This window comes from Rhamphochromis longiceps, linkage group LG2 (genome assembly GCF_057381845.1).
Source record: "Rhamphochromis longiceps isolate RC_006_pf linkage group LG2, R_longiceps_female_GT1.1, whole genome shotgun sequence".
NCBI classification, from domain to species: Eukaryota; Metazoa; Chordata; class Actinopteri; order Cichliformes; family Cichlidae; genus Rhamphochromis; species Rhamphochromis longiceps.
In genome coordinates this window covers 27088716-27106943 of record NC_140558.1, presented here as the reverse complement: position 1 = coordinate 27106943, position 18228 = coordinate 27088716, and the positions used below count along the sequence as shown (strand labels likewise).

Genomic DNA, 18228 nt, shown 5'->3' with positions numbered 1-18228 from the left:
ATTCCTAAGCAGTTAATGCAAAATGTTTGTAAAAGCCCCAGAATTTCCCCCAGGGATCAATAAAGTATTCTGATTCTGATTCTGATTAAAATTGAAAGTCTGCACTTTAATCGCTTATTGATTGTATGCTTTAAAAACCCATTGTGGTGACGTACAGAAGCAAAACTACAAAATGTGCCTCTTTGTCCAAGGAATTATGGACCTAACTGTATCTGCACTGTTTTAGTTCCCAAAGCAACCACGATCTCACACATTTCCATTATTTCTAAATAGGGCTGCCACAAACGATTATTTTGATAGTCGACTAGTCACCGATTATTTTTGCGATTAGTCGACTAATCAGATCATCATCCATTGGACGTAAAACGTACAGCTTATTGCACCAGCAGCATCTGCTCTTATATAACTATCATTAGCTTACAGCTTTAAGTGTTTATGGTATGTGCTAACTAAAAATAAAGACAAGATGATAGTTTATTAAATTTTAATGAAATTTGCAGATTCTTTCGGTGAAGTTTAATAAACTCCTTGCTATCTAAAATATAACGGGACACCGGAGTATATTCTCGAGCATCTCACACTTCTGATAATCAGTTGTTTATTCAGCTGTGTAAAAACTATAACTTTAATCTCAGCCAAACCGATTTACTCAGGAACAAATAAAATATTAAAAAAGCCAAACAATAACATTTTGAAGTTATCTAAGTGACTTATATATATTTAACCTGAGTAGCGACAGACGACGGTGGGTTTGAAAACGATTTGCCGGTGAGCCTGTAACCCCGGCTAGCTATCGAGCTAGTGGGTAACAGACGTCTCCGAAAACGTCGGAGCGCTTTTGAAAATATGTGGTGTCTTGATAAACTGAGCAGATATTTGAGGTTTACACAGCTACATTCTCGCATGAAAATATGTTAAACGTTTATTTTGTGACCCAGAAAGAATAATAAGAGTAATATTAAAACTAACTAGCTGCCGCCATTGTTGTAAACTGAGCTGGGCTGCGCTATGAATTCTGGGACACAGCTTCTTCTTCTTCTTCGGGGTTAATGGCAGCTGGCATCCTTGTACATGCAGTGCTGCCATCTTCTGTGTCAGGCCGTTATTACACTCTTAAATCCTACTGCTTACCGGTATTCCTGCGTCTTTTGTGATCTTACAAAGCTTCAAACGACGCGTCGACTATTAAATCAGTCGTCGACGATTTTGATAGTCGACGTAATCGTGACTAGTCGACTAATCGTGGCAGCCCTATTTCTAAACCAGTATATGAACCTTTAAATGAAAAGCCAATGGCTCCAGGCTGTGATTCATAAAAGTGTGCTGCTCAGTTTCCTTCTCTACCTCATCCCCAAACAGGACCCCTTACAAAAGAGTATTATGCATGCAACCTGGAGTGAAGAAGCAGGAAATACAAACCTTTTCACACACTCTACACATGTGGGGGAGGGGGGGGGGGGGGGTCAGTACACAAAGAACACTTACCAGGAAAACAGAGCATTCATGCAGGGTATTACTATTCATGAAGCATGGCAGTGAGAGGGAGACTGCCTGCATGCTTGTTCGCATGCGCGTGGTCAGTCTCCGAGCATTTACTCTGCAAGCTGTACTTGTGTTTCTCCTGCTGGGTGCTGAGGCTTCCAGCACTGATGGGCCTGGATAAACTCCCCAGAGCGTTGGACCTGTGCAGTATTTATGAGGCCTGGCTATGTTTAATTCATCCCCACTGATCTCAGGTCTATGCTCAACCTGTGCTCACACATTGTGCTTGTATGCATGATGGGTAGGAACAAGAATACGTACACCTTTAAAAAGAAGCTGTTTCAACTGGCAGTTTCTTCTTCTAGGCCTGCGTTGTTATGTTGACGTGACTGGCACAACATCACTCGAGATGAAGGACGATTTGTTTTTCTTGCAATTTCTGATCCAGTGATGTAGGATGAAAATAAAATCTATTTAAAGTTATAAATCCTTTATAACTTTATAAATCCTGACTGCTATCTTTGCAGATTTGAAGCGTCTCACACACACACGCCCACACTGTTGAGGCCTCTACAGTGCCAGTATTTGGTCATGTTCAGGTGGTGGGGTTTGGCATGGCTCAGAGCCTGTCGCTGTGAATGGAGCCCAGAGCAGCACAGAGAGTATTCCAGCTCCACCCTCCAGCCCAGATTGGGCCCTCCTCTCCAGTCCAGGCTATGGTGGAGGCTGGGTGTGCTGGCTTGAGCTGCTGGAGTTGCTGGAGCTCGTGATTGGGACGGAGCCAGCCAGGCAGAGCCAGCCAGGCAGAGCCAGCGAGTCACACCATCCCTGTGCTGGCAGAGCCTGTCCTCCATCTCATTATAACCTGCAGCTATAGGAAATGATGAGCAACCTGTTCATGTGAGGGGAGGGAGTGTATGTGTGTACGCTTGTGTGTGTATTTGCATCCAAGCATGTGTTTGTTTTTTGTTTTTTTAAAATCAGACTGCTCCCCACTGTAATCATATGTAAATCTTGGCATTTGTTGTCCACTCATTATGCATTGTGTGTGTGTGTGTGTGTGTGTGTGTGTGTGTGTGTGTGTGTGTGTGTGTGTGTGTGTGTGTGTGTGTGTTTGCGTGCGTGCGTGCGTGCGTGTGTGCGTGCACATGCGTTTTGGCTTGACCCGACAGTGTGACAGCGGTGAGAGGATGAAGATTGATCACCTAAGAACACCCCAAGGCTTGGATGACTGGCAGAGACAGAGAGAGATAGAAACAGACGAGGGGGGCAGGGGGGGGCGGTTATATAGCAAAGAAATATAAGTCAGGAGAGTGGGAGGTGAGAGGGCGGGGGAATGTGGAAAGGAATGGTTTACGGTAGAGGAGGGAGAGATAAAGAAGGAGAGAGAGGGAGAGAAATGAAGAGAGGTGGTGATTGAAGGAGATTGTTTTGGGGAGTGTGTGTGAGAGATAGAAAGGCAGAAGAGGGAGATTGAGGCCCGCAGAACATGGATACATTTACCTGTGTGAGATAAATGACTATAGATGGCTGGTGCCGCTGCGTGTGCGTGTGAATGAGAAACACAGAGACAGAATACATTTCTCTGTGTGAATGCGACCGCATGTGTGTGCTCGTGTGTGTGTGCGCACGATTTGTGTGAAAGCATCTGATTTCCAATCGCTCCCTCTGAGCCCCTATGGGTGGCTCATGCCAGGTTCAATCTCCGTGATCTCGGGATATTCCCTTGCACCCCGGCACGCTCCTCTGTGGGCCACAACCCTGGGGGGTGGCGGAATAAGATCACTGAGAGGGATGCGGCATCTCAATTTATCTGGAAGGAGCTGGAAAGGAAGGGGTGGACGTTACTACCGGTTACTTTCAAATGCATTACTGTGGGGACAGATACAAAGATGTTACCTGTTGGAACAACAACCGGTGAAGAAGAAGGAGGAGAGGCAGTATATCTGTTCCTAAATGATATATTGTAGGCACTACTGTAACAGGCACCGCTGTGTAACATCAGGTTTATTAATGACATGACCTCGTATTCATACATTAAAGCTACAAACTCAGTAATTTTTTAATGTTATTTAACAAAAACAAAAATGTTGTACTTCTAAATATACATTGATTAGTGTGTAATTACATCGTCCAACAAAATGACACATTCTCATACATAATCCATTAAAATACATAGGAGCATGCACCAGTTTGTTATTCCCCCAACATATTTGTTGGTCTTCCTCTTCACCTCAATGACAAGAACATATGCATAACATACTCATTAATTTCCAATATTGTCACAGTTACTTATTGTCAGCAGATTAGACAAACGACCATCTCCAGACAAAAGTCTGCTAAACAACAGCAGCAGCTGGTTATAAGCTAGCGTTATACCAGCTAATGTTATGCTCAAGTGTCCTAAAAATCACACTTTTAATCTGATAAACAAGTTTGATGTTTTATGACTTTTATCACTGAGTGTCCGAGTCCACTTCAAAGATAGTTTCACTAATGCTGGCCAACAGAAGCTAATAGCGGCTAACAGAAGCTAATAGCAGCTAACAGCAGCAAAAACAACAGCGCTTATCAACAGAAACGTTCAGCATATCCTAAGCAAGAAACAACTGTAATGTGATTGCCAAATTTTATACAGCAATGCATTACATTACTGCATTGCTGAAAATTTTTATGTGATTACAGTAATGCAATGATAATGAATTGCAAACACGTTCCACCCAACACTAGTAGTGCCATTTTACCCACAGAAGTTACCTCCTGCTGGCCATTAGAAAGAATGCAGTTTTAAGAGGCTAGAGGCTAAGTCCAGTTTTATGTAAAGTCAATGAATCAATGCCTAACTGGCTTCATTTAAAAAGGATCTCTCAAATGTTCCTTTAACAGAATTAAAAAATGGATAAAATCCCAGTACAGCGCCTAGTTTGCAAGGAAAAAAGAAAAATCTAAGATATATACATAATCTGCCTGGATTTTGCTTTTTATGAACATTAGAACTCTGAATTTTCCCCTCATCTGCACAACAATAAGCAAATGAATCCCAGTCTACTGTATCCATCTGCACACAATTTTTTCCTACGATCGTAGCAGGTAGCAATACTCACGACTCTGTCCTTGAGCATCTTCCTCTCCCTGGGCTCTTTGTTTCATTCTCAGATCTGACTGTTTTTCAGTCACCCCCATACCGTGTAGACCCCCGTTAATTGTTCTCTACATCTGATGATGACTCTGAAAGTGCTATGCTAAGCAACCGCATGTTTGTGAGAGCTGAGAATATGAAGAGCGTGCGTGTGTGCGGGCATGCAAAAAGCTTGTGTGTGTTTGTTCGCTCAAGGGGAATGCGAGCTTTGACTTCCTGCTAATTACCCAGCATGCTCTCTGTTCTGTGGTTAATTGTCCAGGTCCTCTTTTTCTCTCAATGGGGAGCGGGGTTGGAACGGAGTGAAAACACATCTTCTCGTCTTCTCTCTGTCTTCTAATCTATAGCCTTTATCTCCATTGTCTATCCTTCCCCTCTTGTGTCACTGTTTGTTCCGCAAGGATGAAAATTAAACACTCGGTAGCACATACGGGGCAATCTCATGAAAGAATAACCACATAAATTTATATTTTACTGCGCGTGGGTGGGCGCCTGTGTGTGAGCCCGGGTAAATGTGTGTCAGTGTGTGAGTCAGTTTTGACTAATGTTCTGTATGGATGTGTGTTGCATATATAAGACAGAATGCATGACAGCGAGGTAGCGGTGGTTAAGGGAATCTCTGTCAGCTCTCTCTAATTATGTGTGACATTTCCACGCTGGACCCCTGTCAAAAACCCTACAATAGGCACACACAAAAGCACAAACACAAATACAAGCGTACACACGCACACACCCCAGCCTAATGATACAGAGTTGTGATTGCCGGCTGCCTGCTATGATAGAACCCCTCCATAGTCCTCAGCAACATAAATCAATGTCAATTACCTCCCCAGAGCACATTAGACACTTTCCATTCCTACTCGTAATTAGTATGGCCCATAGACATATTCCCATCCCACACCAAGCTCACAGCGGAGCTTCTGCACACAAACAACAAAGCCAGGGAATGAAATGATTTCACTGCTTAAGTTCAAACACATACCAGCACATCGAATCATACGCTTCGTGTGACACAGAATACAAACAGTTCAGCAGCTCACCCTCTCCTTGTGCTCACACGTGCATTATTTCAGTATCACCATTAATTACCGCTGGCCTTGCCATCACAGTGAGTCAGCAGCTGTGAAAATGAATTGAAACGAGCACATGAGCCGCTTGACCTTGGACGGCGCGCGTGTGTGTTTGAGCATATATGCATGCATGCCAGAGCATATAGGTTTATGCAATGCATAACAATGTGTTGATGTTGGTGAGAGTGAGAATGTGGTATTTTTAGACAATAACCTCTTTTTTTCTTTGGGTGTCATCGCCTCGTGGTCTTTCAGCCTCTATCTGTCTTCAGCTTTTTTCTCTCTCTTTTGCCTATTTTTTTTTTCCTGGAGTCACAGGCCATACCTGACAGCTAAAAGAGAGGAACAGGGAGAGAAGCAATGGAAGAGGGGAAAAAATCCAGCAAGATAGCAGTCCAACAATCAGTGGCTTAAAATGATGAGAGAGAAAGAGAGAGACAAAGCACAGACTGGCTGAATAATTGATAGAGAGTGGAACAGCGCTCCCAAACTAAATCTTCATGCTCTGAGCACGTCACCTGGTTTTGCCAACTGTTTTCAGATGAGCGGACATGCTGTTATGAAACAGCAGCGATCAAAAGGATAGAAGACCACAAAGTGCAGTGAAACACCTTTTTAAACAGATCATCCAGTCCAGTAACAGTGGTGGGTTATTACTGGTCCCATTAGACTAGTCTGAAAAGAAGAGAGAGCAGGCTGCAGAAGAAAGAGGACAACTCAGACACACATCTGTGCAGGAATGAGTCATTTGTCATGGTGTGGAGGTAGAGAGAAAGCACGAGGCTGGGGACTTGGAATCTGCTTTACTCCAGCTTGTCAAAGAGAAACCCGGCAACCTTCTCAGATTTTTGTGTTTTGTTCGACCGCATATGAAAGATAGACGGTCATGATGTTGCCCACTGATTTGTGGACTACTTTTGGCATTTTAGCCATCATTATCTTGGACTTTTGAAACCCCATGTGACCATATTTAAACTACAGGGTAGAGCTTTTGGTTTATCCATTATTCACCATTATATTAACTGGGATCAATTCAATTCAACTTTATTTATACAGTGCCAAATCACAACGACAGTCACCTCAAGGCACTTTACATTGTAAGGTAGACCCTACAATAATACATACAGAGAAAAAAAAAATCATATAAAAATCATCACTTTGGTGACATTGTGAAGGAAAAACTCCCTTTTAACAGGAAGAAACCTCCGGCAGAACCAGGCTCAGGGAGGGGCGGGACCATCTGCTGTGACCGGTTGGGGTGAGAGAAGGAAGACAGGATAAAGACATGCTGTGGAAGAGAGACAGAGATTAATAACAAGTATGATTCAGTGCTGAGAGGTCTATTAACACATAGTGAGTGAGAAAGGTGACTGAAGAAGAAATACTGGTAATGGTTAGCGAAAAAAACAGGTGAAAACCAAGGATACTGTATGCATACAGTAGCACCGATCTTAGCTAAAGCTACCCTTTATTTATTTATTTTGCTGTATTGACGAAGACTTAAAACCAGTGAATGAGACCATAAAGTCACCAGAAAATGTTTTCTGAGCTGATAAGTCAAGTGGGTCATCGGGTAATTTTCTCATGGGCATCTTATATACACTCAGATATTCTTCTTTAGCCAACATCTAAAGAAGAGCTTTGAATGTCCTTCAAGAAGCCCGGGGAACTATTCCTGAAAACTTCTTAAAGAAATGTCAAGAAAGGTTGTCTAAGAGAGTTCATGCTGTGATGAAGAATAAAGGTGGTCATACACAGATCTTCAAGCTTGTTAGATATGCGCAAACTCTGTTTTTGCCTTATATGCTCTGTTTTAATTTATATTTGCATCTGTTTCCTATTTTACTAGTAAAACATCCAGAAATTAGGGGTTCAAGACTGGTTGGTTTGGGGTTTTTTCATGATTTATAAAGACTTAGTAGTAATTTGGTAGTAATTAGTTCCACCTCTTCATAATGCATTCCACCAAGTCACTGCTTAGTCCTGTGAATCTGGCCTGATTAGGCAGGAGATAAAATTAGAAGTCAGATTTTAAACAAACCCCTGGCTTTGCCAAACATTTAGGAAGAGAAAAACATACAAATTGTAAAATAATTACCCAAATCCTAAACTGTTGGCTTGTTTACTCCCCATCCTATTGTCTCGCCACTTTTTTGGCCTGTCAGAGTAATTATTTTTTGTGAGGATAATGTTATCCTAACAGAGAAGTTATGGAAATAGTTTAGCATTTGTAATAATCCAAAATTATCCATTAATCATGACAGAATGCTGAAAACCCAGACTCTAGGCCTCACACTGCATTTAGATGAAGTGACGGCCAAAAATTGTTTCCTCTCTTTGCAGAAATGTCTGTGTGGCCAAGGTTCATTATTCACAAGATAAAAGTAGGAGAGCATTCAGAGAGCATCTTCATATGTGCACACAAACACAGTAGCAAACACACAAACAAGCAAGTTCCACAAAAAGCTGGCACAAAAAGACTTTATTTTTCTGTTCAGTCATCTCTGAGGCAGTGGAGTGACCTTCTCTCCTCTGATAGATCACACTCACCTCACCTGAGGGCTTTGTTCTGTCATACCACCTGAGGTCTGCGTAGGGGCTGTGTGTGTGCATGCGTGCCACAAAAGATGTCACAAAGGTTTCACTGAAGTTCTTCTTCTTGTGTCCTTTAAAAGAGTCTTCAAGTGCAGTCTTTCTCCTTGCTATGGCGAAAGTGTTCTTTCAAGGTCAGATAACAAAAGAAAATCCGAAAGAAGAAAGGGACATTTTTTTGTAGGAGGGGAACGAGGGAAGACATGATTATAGGAATAAAAAAGGGGGAGAAAGAAGAGGAATATTGGAGTGGTAGTGGAAAAGAAAAGATAAGACAAGAAATAGGAAAAGCAGCTGGAGTAGGGGGAGCAGCGAAAGAGTGAGCGGGTGAGCAGGTGCAGTGATAGCAGAGGATAATGGGTAATATGAGCAAAGGGATGATGGTTCAAATCCCCCTTTTATCCTTTCTCTGAGCTCTGACCCTACCTGGACAATGAGGACAGCAAAAGGGGGATGGCAGTGATCCTCTCCAGCCATTAAGGGCAGAAACAAGGCAAATTATAAGTGGGGTGAACAGAGGAGAAGCGAAGCCACAGAAGAAGGAAAAAAACAGGGCAGAGCAGGTGGAGGTTAAAAAGAGACCTCTGACTGGAACAGCACTGAATTGGAGACACAATCAGTTCAAGGATGTTAAAACCCATATGGCAGGAAGGGTTCATCGGAAAGTAAATTGGACAGAAGCTTGCACATATGCCCTGTCATCCAGACGGTGATTAGGTTATAGTTTGGTGTGTTTGCACTCAAGCAGAGCTTGTTTTAACCACTTACTTTATAAAGCGTCTTTCTGTGTGTGCTGACTTTTCTTTTTTTCACCCCTTTTTCTCATCTTCAGGCATTTTTTGTTCAAGACGTCGTCAGGGACCACCCCTCTCTTCAGTAGCTCCTCCCCCGGATACCCCCTGACCTCGGGAACAGTGTATTCTCCACCGCCTCGCCTGCTACCCAGAAACACCTTCTCCCGCTCAGCCTTCAAACTAAAGAAGCCGTCCAAGTACTGCAGCTGGAAATGTGCCGCGGTGACAGCCATCGCAGCCGCTGCCTTGCTGGCCATCCTGCTGTCTTACTTCATTGGTAAGTGAAAGCATTTTTATGAAAAGGGTTAACCAGATTTTATTTTATTTTTTGTCTATATATACACCCCTGAACAAATACAAGCTCAGTCGACACACTGTGTCGCATTGACCTAAAATGCATAAACCTCCCACACCTCCACGACAAAGTGTCAAGTTAGTAGCCCCTGCCTGTAAAACACAAAGCAGATTCAGAAGGTGTGAGCTTTGTCACTTCAGTCGACTGCTGCACTGTCAAAATCAACCCCAGCTGGAGCCTCGGCCTCCAGTCAGCATCAGTGCACAGGCAGTTAGAGGGGCAGAAAGATACACAAACCGCAGCATACTGCGGCTGTTTCTGCAAGCAGGTATCAGTCAAGGTAGGAATCCTAACAGACCCAGCAGGAAAGTGGATGTTTTTCACTGATCTGAAGCCAACGTGCAATAGTCATACTTTAAGGAATGGCAGATACTCAGAGGAGAGCACTTACCCAGCACATCAGGAAGAGATTCTGATGGGCTGTCTACCGGCGAATCTGTGTGAAGAGAAGGGAGGGAAAAAATACAAAACATTGCTTAGAGTGTGTGTGGGAGTGTGTGTGTGGGTGTGGATTTTATTCCTTCTTGACCTCATTCACTGGACAAAAGAATGCAGACCTATGCGTGTGTGTGTGTGTGTGTGTGTGTGTGTGTGTGTGTGTGTGTGTGCGTGTGTGTGTGTGTGTGTGTGTGTGTGTGTGTGTGTGTGTTTGAGGGAGAGAGGAAGACAATAGAAGGAGGAGGAACAGAAAATGAGGAAATGTAATTATGTATGAATGTGCATGTTTGTGTGTTTGTCTACTTCACTGTGTTAGTGTGTGTGCAAGAAGGCAGATGTGCCACTGAGCCCCTGATTGGCCTCTTACCCAAGAGACCAGAGTCAACAGATGGGGGGAAGAGTGGCATCAGCAGAAATAACAACCCTCTCTACATATATTATTAAGATCATTTTTTTCTTTATTTATAAATATATTTATCCAAACGTGACCACATCGATCTAACCGTCCATAGTGAGTTTGTGATATATGCACCCATATGTGTGTCGTATGCATCCTGGCCTACCGAATTTCATGCATGTGCACTCCAATCTGTGCATGTGTCAGTATTTGTGTGATTTGTGTAACCCCCGTGGAGTGCCCTTGACAATAGTGTGTCCTCCAGAGCAGATCAAGGCCTCTTGCCGAGGGCACACAGTAAGATCCATTCTCTCCTGAGCTTTACACGGTCACACTGCAGTAGACAGCCACATATGGAGCCACAAAACAAAAGCCGGGAGAAGGACGAAGGACGGCAACCGCTGCCCTCATACCCCCTAACCCCCCCGAAATCCTCTCCATATATGTACTCAAGGGCACTGGAGCGCAGAAAGGACCAAAGACCTCCCGTTATTCATCTTTTACTCGAAGCGCAGAGCTCACCTGGGGCTTTAATGACACAAATATTTGTTTTCTTCAGAACATATAATTGTTAAATGAACATCTAATTGGGGACATAAATCAAAACACATTTGTTTTAAAGAATAATTTTTGCTTCTACCTTTCTTTTTTTCATACCACTCCATCAGTAATTTTTGGGTACCTGCAGACACATAAAGCTTTCTAACCTGTCTTAATAATAGGTACTTTTAGATTGTAAGCTATATTATAAAAGATTTTTCTTTTTTATTATTGGTGTATTTACAGCACAAAAGAGCAAGCTATCCAGATACCCTGTCAGTATACTGTATAATATTGCATTTTTAATGGAATTGCATGATTAAGGGGAAATAGAGTGTAATATTTTTCCCTCTAAGCCCCACTTTCTGTATATTTTTCAGTTTAGTTTTATTATATGCCAAATTGTGTGTGTGTGTGTGTGTGTGTGTGTGTGTGTGTGTGTGTGTGTGTGTGTGTGTGTGTGTGTGTGTGTGTGTGTGTGCTTCACCACCAAACTTAATTGTCCAACTGGCTATAATTCAGTAAGCTGAAACAAAGCTGAAATGATACTTTATTGTTATTATTACTATTGCTAACTGTGGCCCCTTTTCAGCTGTTGTAAGGAAATGTTTTTGCTCCGGTGTTTTTTCTACGCTGAACAAAGCTGTAGCAGTGCTGCCAAGCCTGAAACCCTTGTGTTTACCATGCTTTTTGTAGCGTTAATCGTGCAGCGAGTTCACTACTCATAAGGGGGATTTTGTACTACCTTGTTTGTGTGTTATGTGTGCGTGGGGCCCAGCGCTCACTGTGGGGATTGTGCAGAGCACCCAGAGCCATGCAGCGTGAAGAGGACCCCTCTGAGGCGTCCGCCCAGGAGCCCACTCATAAATTACACCAAGACACATGTGCCTGAACAGCACTTTTCATTTTTTGTGCTGGTTGGCGTGTGTGTGTGTGAGAACTCCTAACTTCTCCGTGTGTGTCTGAGAGTGTGCTGGCTTTCAAATGATTTGCCTTTCCTTCTTTTTTCTTTATTCAGACTTCACATGAATATTAAGAAGAAAAAAAATTGCTTGACAATCTTCCAGAAACTCAGGCGCGCACATGTGTGTGCCAATTGAGGACGACATCTTCAGAAAAAACATGACTTTGCATGTTTCAGGAGCACAGCTGACTCGCTGTATCTCTGTGAAGCTTATTTACTGTGTCCTACTGTTAGAATGAAGCCTTGGGGATGAGATAAACATACACACGTAGCATGAAAAAAGCGTTTGGAGCTGCGAGTCATTATTTGTGTCTGTGTGAGTTCGAGGGAGTTTATTTGTAAGGGAGGACAGAAAGCGTTTTTTTTTCCCTCTTCAAACTCCAGCGGAGTATGGCCTCCTCTTTATGTGTGAAGGAATGACTGAACGGATGGAGGGAGGAGGATAAACGAGAGTGCTTGTTCTTCATTCCCCCGGCGTCTTGTTTGCTTGCTCCGCATGGAGCACCTGAGCCAAAGGAGAGGTGGTTGCTAGGATACAGGTGAGCGGTTGGCATACAGGAGAGAAGACAGGTCCATCATTGTGAATGGCAACCTGGAGAGAACGAGATAGAGAGGGGTGAGAGAAGAAGAAAAAAAAGGAACGGGGTGGAATGGAGTTGGTGCACAGGGGGCAGAGGGGAACATAAAGGGGAAAGAAAAAGGAGGGATAGCTCAGTGAAGAGACAGAGGAGAGGAGGGCTGATATGTCACTGTCAGCACTGTAAGGTGTGAGATTGGTTGATGGGGGGGCGCGGGTGAGGTTGTTTGCGCTGCTGAGGAAAGTAGAGGAGATGAGGAGGAGGAGTGACAAGACAGCCAGGTGTGGAGAGAAGAAACTGAAGGGAGGCAGAAGGGGGAGAGATGAAGGAGAGCGTGGCCTCCTGAGGGCTCTGTCACCTGGAATATCTGCGGGACTAATGTCTCCTAATTGATCACAGCGAGCAGAGAACAGAGGGAGTGTGACAGAGGACAGAGAGAGGCTGTGAAGGACAAGGGGTGACGAAAAAGAGAAGTTAGAGAGGATTAAAAAAAGAGAACAGGGATGTAAACCTCTGAGAGCAAAAACATCCAGCAAGGGGGGTAAAACAGATAGAAATGCGCTGTAGTGAGGAATGAGAGGAGAGCCTGGCTTGATGGATGAGAAATCGAGGTCGTGTCAAATTGCTTGCGCCCAGGTGGACTGTTTTCATACACACATGCACAGGTGTGCCCTTGACTGCAATGAGTAAACTTGCTAGCGGGCGCTTGTGTCACCTTTGCAGGGGTGTTTGGCGCCGATGTGTGCGCGTGTGCATCTGCGGAATTTGTCAGGCGACGTGGCATAATCCACATGGTATTGTCACCACTAATGAGTAAGGGCGCACATACGCACGCACAGGCGCGCGCACACACACGATGTATTTTTAGTCTTACTCTCAGCTCCCCTGTCTGTTGATTCAACAGAACCACACTCCACACACACACACACACAGTGGCACTGTCATCGAGCGTGACCTTCATGCCTCCGAGCCGACCACTTTCCATCCATCACCGCTGTCTTCCTGTTCCAGAGTGATCACAATCGCTTACTGCCCATTCTTCCCGATTACAAGTGTCTCACTACAGTGCATTCATATCCCTGCTCCCTTACATAATCACATGTTAATGATTTTACTGTTCTGCCAATTGAACAGTTTCTGGACTAGAAATACAACATTAGTTCTTCGTCCCTTTCCTTATCAATCATCTTTAGAGCCTTTATATTAATTTTAAGCTTCCAGCCTTGTGTGGATGGGAGGTACTACTGTGCTACTCTTCTGAGAAAGAAAAAAAGATTCAAAAAAAGTACCTAATTACACTTTTTGATATACATGATATACAAAAGTCTACTCTTAACAGGCTAAATGATTGATGTTTTAAAAAGTATTCATTATGTCATATTAAAAATAAGCAAAGATCGTAAAAGCATACAAGAAAAGGAGCAATTTTTTCCTAACTTGATCGTCCTTTACGCAAGAACAACTTCTATAGTGCATGCTTGTTTTCCCAAGTAGTTATATGCCAAAGTTTGTATTTATTTGAATAAGACTGCTTCTTTTATGAGTAAGTATAAAAGCAAGTCAAGACAGTCAAGTGAATAGTTGTGTTGGCCATGCAGGTCTCGCAATGTGGCTGCTTTCCAAACGCACCTCCTTGACCCCAAAGTCCCCTCTCACATTGCATGTGGCTTCCCTTCTGCTGATCTGAGGTGGAACAGCTAGAGGTCAGGATGTGTCACTCATGCCAGCGTAGGCGTCCGTGTGTGCATTTAATGTGTGTGTGTGCGGAGGTGAAGATGCAATTGGGCATATGGTGAATGCAGGAACCTGGGCATAAGGATCAGACGTGGAGCGTGTGTCCGCAGCAGCAGGGCCTGTCGGACTGATAAAGGTTAGGATCTTACCACACGTTGCCAGTCCAGAAAATGGGCAGGGCATGGCCAGGACCAGGCACAAGGTGCTATACCATCTGCACCAGAGGGATACATGGGTCAATGCACTGGTAAAGGTAATGCAAAGCAGGGAGCAGGAGCTGTTTAAGTGGTGACATCGATGTTCTTCCTTTGACTTGAGCTTCGGTACATGCTTTAAAGGAAATAATACCCATGTGTGCATGAACTGAGGATTTGCATCCTCACTGATGTCACTGCTGAGCGATGTTCATACCATCTCGTGCATTAGTGTGCACGAGCTCATTTCATTCATTTATTTCCTCATTCATTTATTCATTAGTGCGGGTCTTATCGGGGCCTCAATCGTTAGTCCAATTAGGCCTATGGTGCTTCACTGGTACTGTGTTGGAAACAGGAGATGGATGAAGGCAAAGCGAAAAGAAATTGCTGTCCTCCCTTTTTTTTAGCCTCTCGCTCCGTCTCTCATTTTCTTTCGGTTTCTCCGTCTCTTGGCCTCCACAGCGAACTCTTTTCTCTGTCTTTCGTCCTCACTCATTCTCTCCCACTCTCTGATCTGTGATAAGATAGCATAGTTCCTCATATCCTGTTTCTAATACAGATCGATGAGAGGGAAAGGAGCGAGGTAGGAAGGGAGGGATGAGACGAGGCAGAGTGGGTTGATGTTGCTGGGGGGAGTAAAGCGGCGGGGGGGTCAGGGTAGAGATATCTGAAGAGGAAATGAGGATTCAGAAAGGAGGACATCACTCAGATTCACATCTCTTTTCATTTAACCAATCACACACGTGCACGCGCACCCACACGCGCGCCGGGCGGCTACGTCTGCGCCGGGCCGTCTCAATATTTCGGTGCCAATAAAGAAACCATTTTCAGCTGTGTGATTGAGTGAGTTGCCGTTTCTCTCGGCTAGACACAGCCGTGCAGGTAGGAGCTGCCAGCAACTCGCATAACCTTTTGTGTTGCAGTCAATTACAGTTCAGTTGCATCAGCTGGGTGAGAAGGTCCCGTCGGGGGTTGCAGGGTGCATGCGCGCTTGTTGTTAATACCATGCAATTTTCAGCATGCATACGCAGATACACACTCAGAAGCAGACAAATTGTGTCTCTCAGTGTATATGACCCCCAAGGGCAGCAGCCAACCGCCGCCCCCGTTCCTCTGTCTGAGGCTCTAAATGATCTCAGCAAGCAGCGCCTTCAAAACTTAGCCAAGAGAGAAGGCTGCTTTATTTATAGATTACATAAGTGGATACTGTGTGGTAAATTCTGAGAAAACGTCCCAAATGGCCTGAATATTGAGAACCTGAGGCGGCATGCTGCTCTTTTCCTCAGTCTCTTCAATATTAGCAGCACTGCACCTCTGTGCCGCAGAGGTACAGACGCCTCTTTTTTTTCTCAGGTGGCTCCTTTTTTTGCATGTATGTTTTAGGAGTGTGCAAGGTGGGGAAAGCAGAGGGGGGTAGAAAGGCTCCTAAACCAATTAAAAGGCAGACTAAGGATGGTGGGGTGAGTTGGGGGGGAGGTGGTCTACAATTACTGCCCTAATTAAGGTCAGAGTTGTTAATTTAGTGGTGAATTAAAACGGTTAATATGCATTTATCGGGATGGCCAGGGGAGAAGGCGAAATGGGGGGAGAAAAAAAAGTGTTGCCACCGACCAGGGCTTGTGTTCTTTGTGCAAAAGGGTGAGAGACATAAGAGCATAGAGAGAGAAAGAGGGGTGGGGAGAGGATTTGAACATTTGGAACATGTTCCAGAGAACAGAATGATGATGATACAATATTTTCCAGTCAGGGGACACTCGCTGCAAAGTCACCTTTCTCCATCTCTGCCTCGCTCTTTATTTTCCTTCTCTTTCCTTCTCTCATCCAGAAATCCATTTACACCCTTTAACTCTGAGATATATAAATATTTCCCAAAACATGCGCATGTGCGTTGTATTTCTGCCTGATTGCCCGTGTTGTGAACCACTTACTGTCAAAGGATGAATCACCACCATCCTTTTTTTTTTTTTTTACCCAACCAGTCAATGAATACGGGGCCACTTATCCCTTAAATCTTTTCTTCTCCTCACTTGCCATCTTCTTCCCCCTTCCTCACTTTATCCGTGGGGGCCTTTATTCATCTTTTCCTCCCTTTTTTTCTGCAACATCATGTGTAGCCTGTTTCTCTGCTCCTCTTTTTTATATTTCCTCAGGGGATTTCATGTGTTCTTTAATATTCTCTCAGTTCTCGCTGTCCTCCAGTATTCTCTCTGTTCCCCCCATGCCTCTCCTCCTCCGTGCTGAGGTTTGGCACAATTTCTCTAAGAGCTCCTGACCGCTGCCCCCTCTCCGAGCCCGGCCACCACCTCTCCCTTTTCATCTCTCTTGTTTCTCCGTCCATCATCCTCCGTCCTTTTTTTTTTTTTTTTGTCATCACATGATCACGTTTTGTTTTCTTCAGACGCTGTTCTTTGCAGATGATACTGGCAAGCACTTTGCCTGTCTGAATTATGCATCGAGATTACATAAAAACCTCACGGAGCAACTGATCTATTTTTAATCTGACTCGTTTGCTTGTTAAACCTGCTTCTCTGTGATCTTTTCTATGTGTGCGTATATGCAGTGTGTGTGTGTGTCTGTCAAATTGAACATGAGTGAGAAGACGGAGATTAAAAAGAAAAACAGCCCAAGTCTGACTATCGCTCTTGTTCTTCCCAAGTCTGTCAGTCGGATCTGATTCAGATAGGCTTTATTGGCATGGTATTTAATAAAGCCTTCCAATCCAGTTTGAAAACAGTAATTATGGCAATTATGATCAGAAAAGAAAATGCTTAAAATTATGGCAACACAAAGCTAAATACATCAATTTCAGCAGTTTCATTTCAGCTAAAATTACACCCTAACAAACTTAGAAGTGTTGTTGAAATAAGGGATGGCACTTGTAAAGAGAATGATAACAAGTGTCTCTCTTTGTCTTTCTTTCTTTCTTTCTTTTGCACGTCTCTCCTGCTCTGTGTCTTGCTGCAAAAGAATCCTGTTGACAAATTGTTGGCTTTTGCGCTTCTGTCGCTAAGGAGTAAGTGTGCCATCTATTGGTCAGCTTTCCACAACCACCCACAGAAGAAGAAGATGAAGAAGGGGGAAAAAAACAAGACAGGAAAAACAAATTTGAGAAAAGTGTGCACCAACCCTCACCGACACAATGATGAGACACACACAGTAAGCTAACTATAGGGCTGTCTGCTATGTGTGTTCTTGGGGATGACCTAGATTGAGAGTGCCGTCACAATAGACTCACAATTGCTTACTGTCTCCAGATGGTTCAATAGGCAAGCTTTCAATCGACTGCTCCCTCTGATACCATCTTTGCGCGCACCTGTGTGTGTGTGTGTGTGTGCGTGTGTGTGTGGATGCATGTCTGCATTATCTACAAGAAGGGACAGGCAGAGATAAGACGAAACGAAAGAAGAAAAAAGAGGAATTAAAAGGAAAAGTAGGAGAGAAATGAAGGTCAGCCCAATGAAAGAGGAGAGGGCAAGAGTTGGTGTAGCAGGGGAAAGAGAAAGGGGTGGGAGCACTCTTTTTGCTTCTCCCAATCCATCTCTTGTTTTCTATACCCCCACGCCCCCACCACCACCCTCACACATGAAAAATAAAAAAGAGCTGACAGTGGAGGCCGGGCAGCAGCCAAAGGTGTCAGCGCTTTCTTTCGACCAGGAGCGAGGGAGGGAGGAAAGAGGGGAATAGCAGAAGCATAAAAAGGAAGAAACAAAGAAGCAGGGTGAGAGAAAAAGAGCGACGGGACACTTTAGGGGGTGAGAATGAGTCTGCCCCGGCAGCGAATCCTAAAGGCGCATCCCCTTCCCTCTGCAACTTTTACACCCCTGTGTGTGCAAACGCTCGGCAAGCACAGATAGAATTTGACAAGAAGGAAATTGATTCCCGGGCTTCAGATTCAGGTGTTGTGAGGCTTCTGCGGTGGGGATAAGGCCGACGCTGAGAAGCGTGCGA

General features: G+C 44.1%; 1 protein-coding gene across 1 annotated transcript in view; it reads left to right on the top strand.

Annotated features, from left to right (window-relative positions):
• The window catches only part of tenm2a (teneurin transmembrane protein 2a), a 220521-nt gene that overhangs the window by 167614 nt on the left and 34679 nt on the right, over positions 1-18228 (top strand). The window contains exon 7 of the mRNA XM_085420831.1: positions 9116-9354. Coding sequence (XP_085276957.1) covers positions 9116-9354 — 239 coding nt within the window. The remainder of the gene's footprint in view (positions 1-9115; positions 9355-18228) is intronic.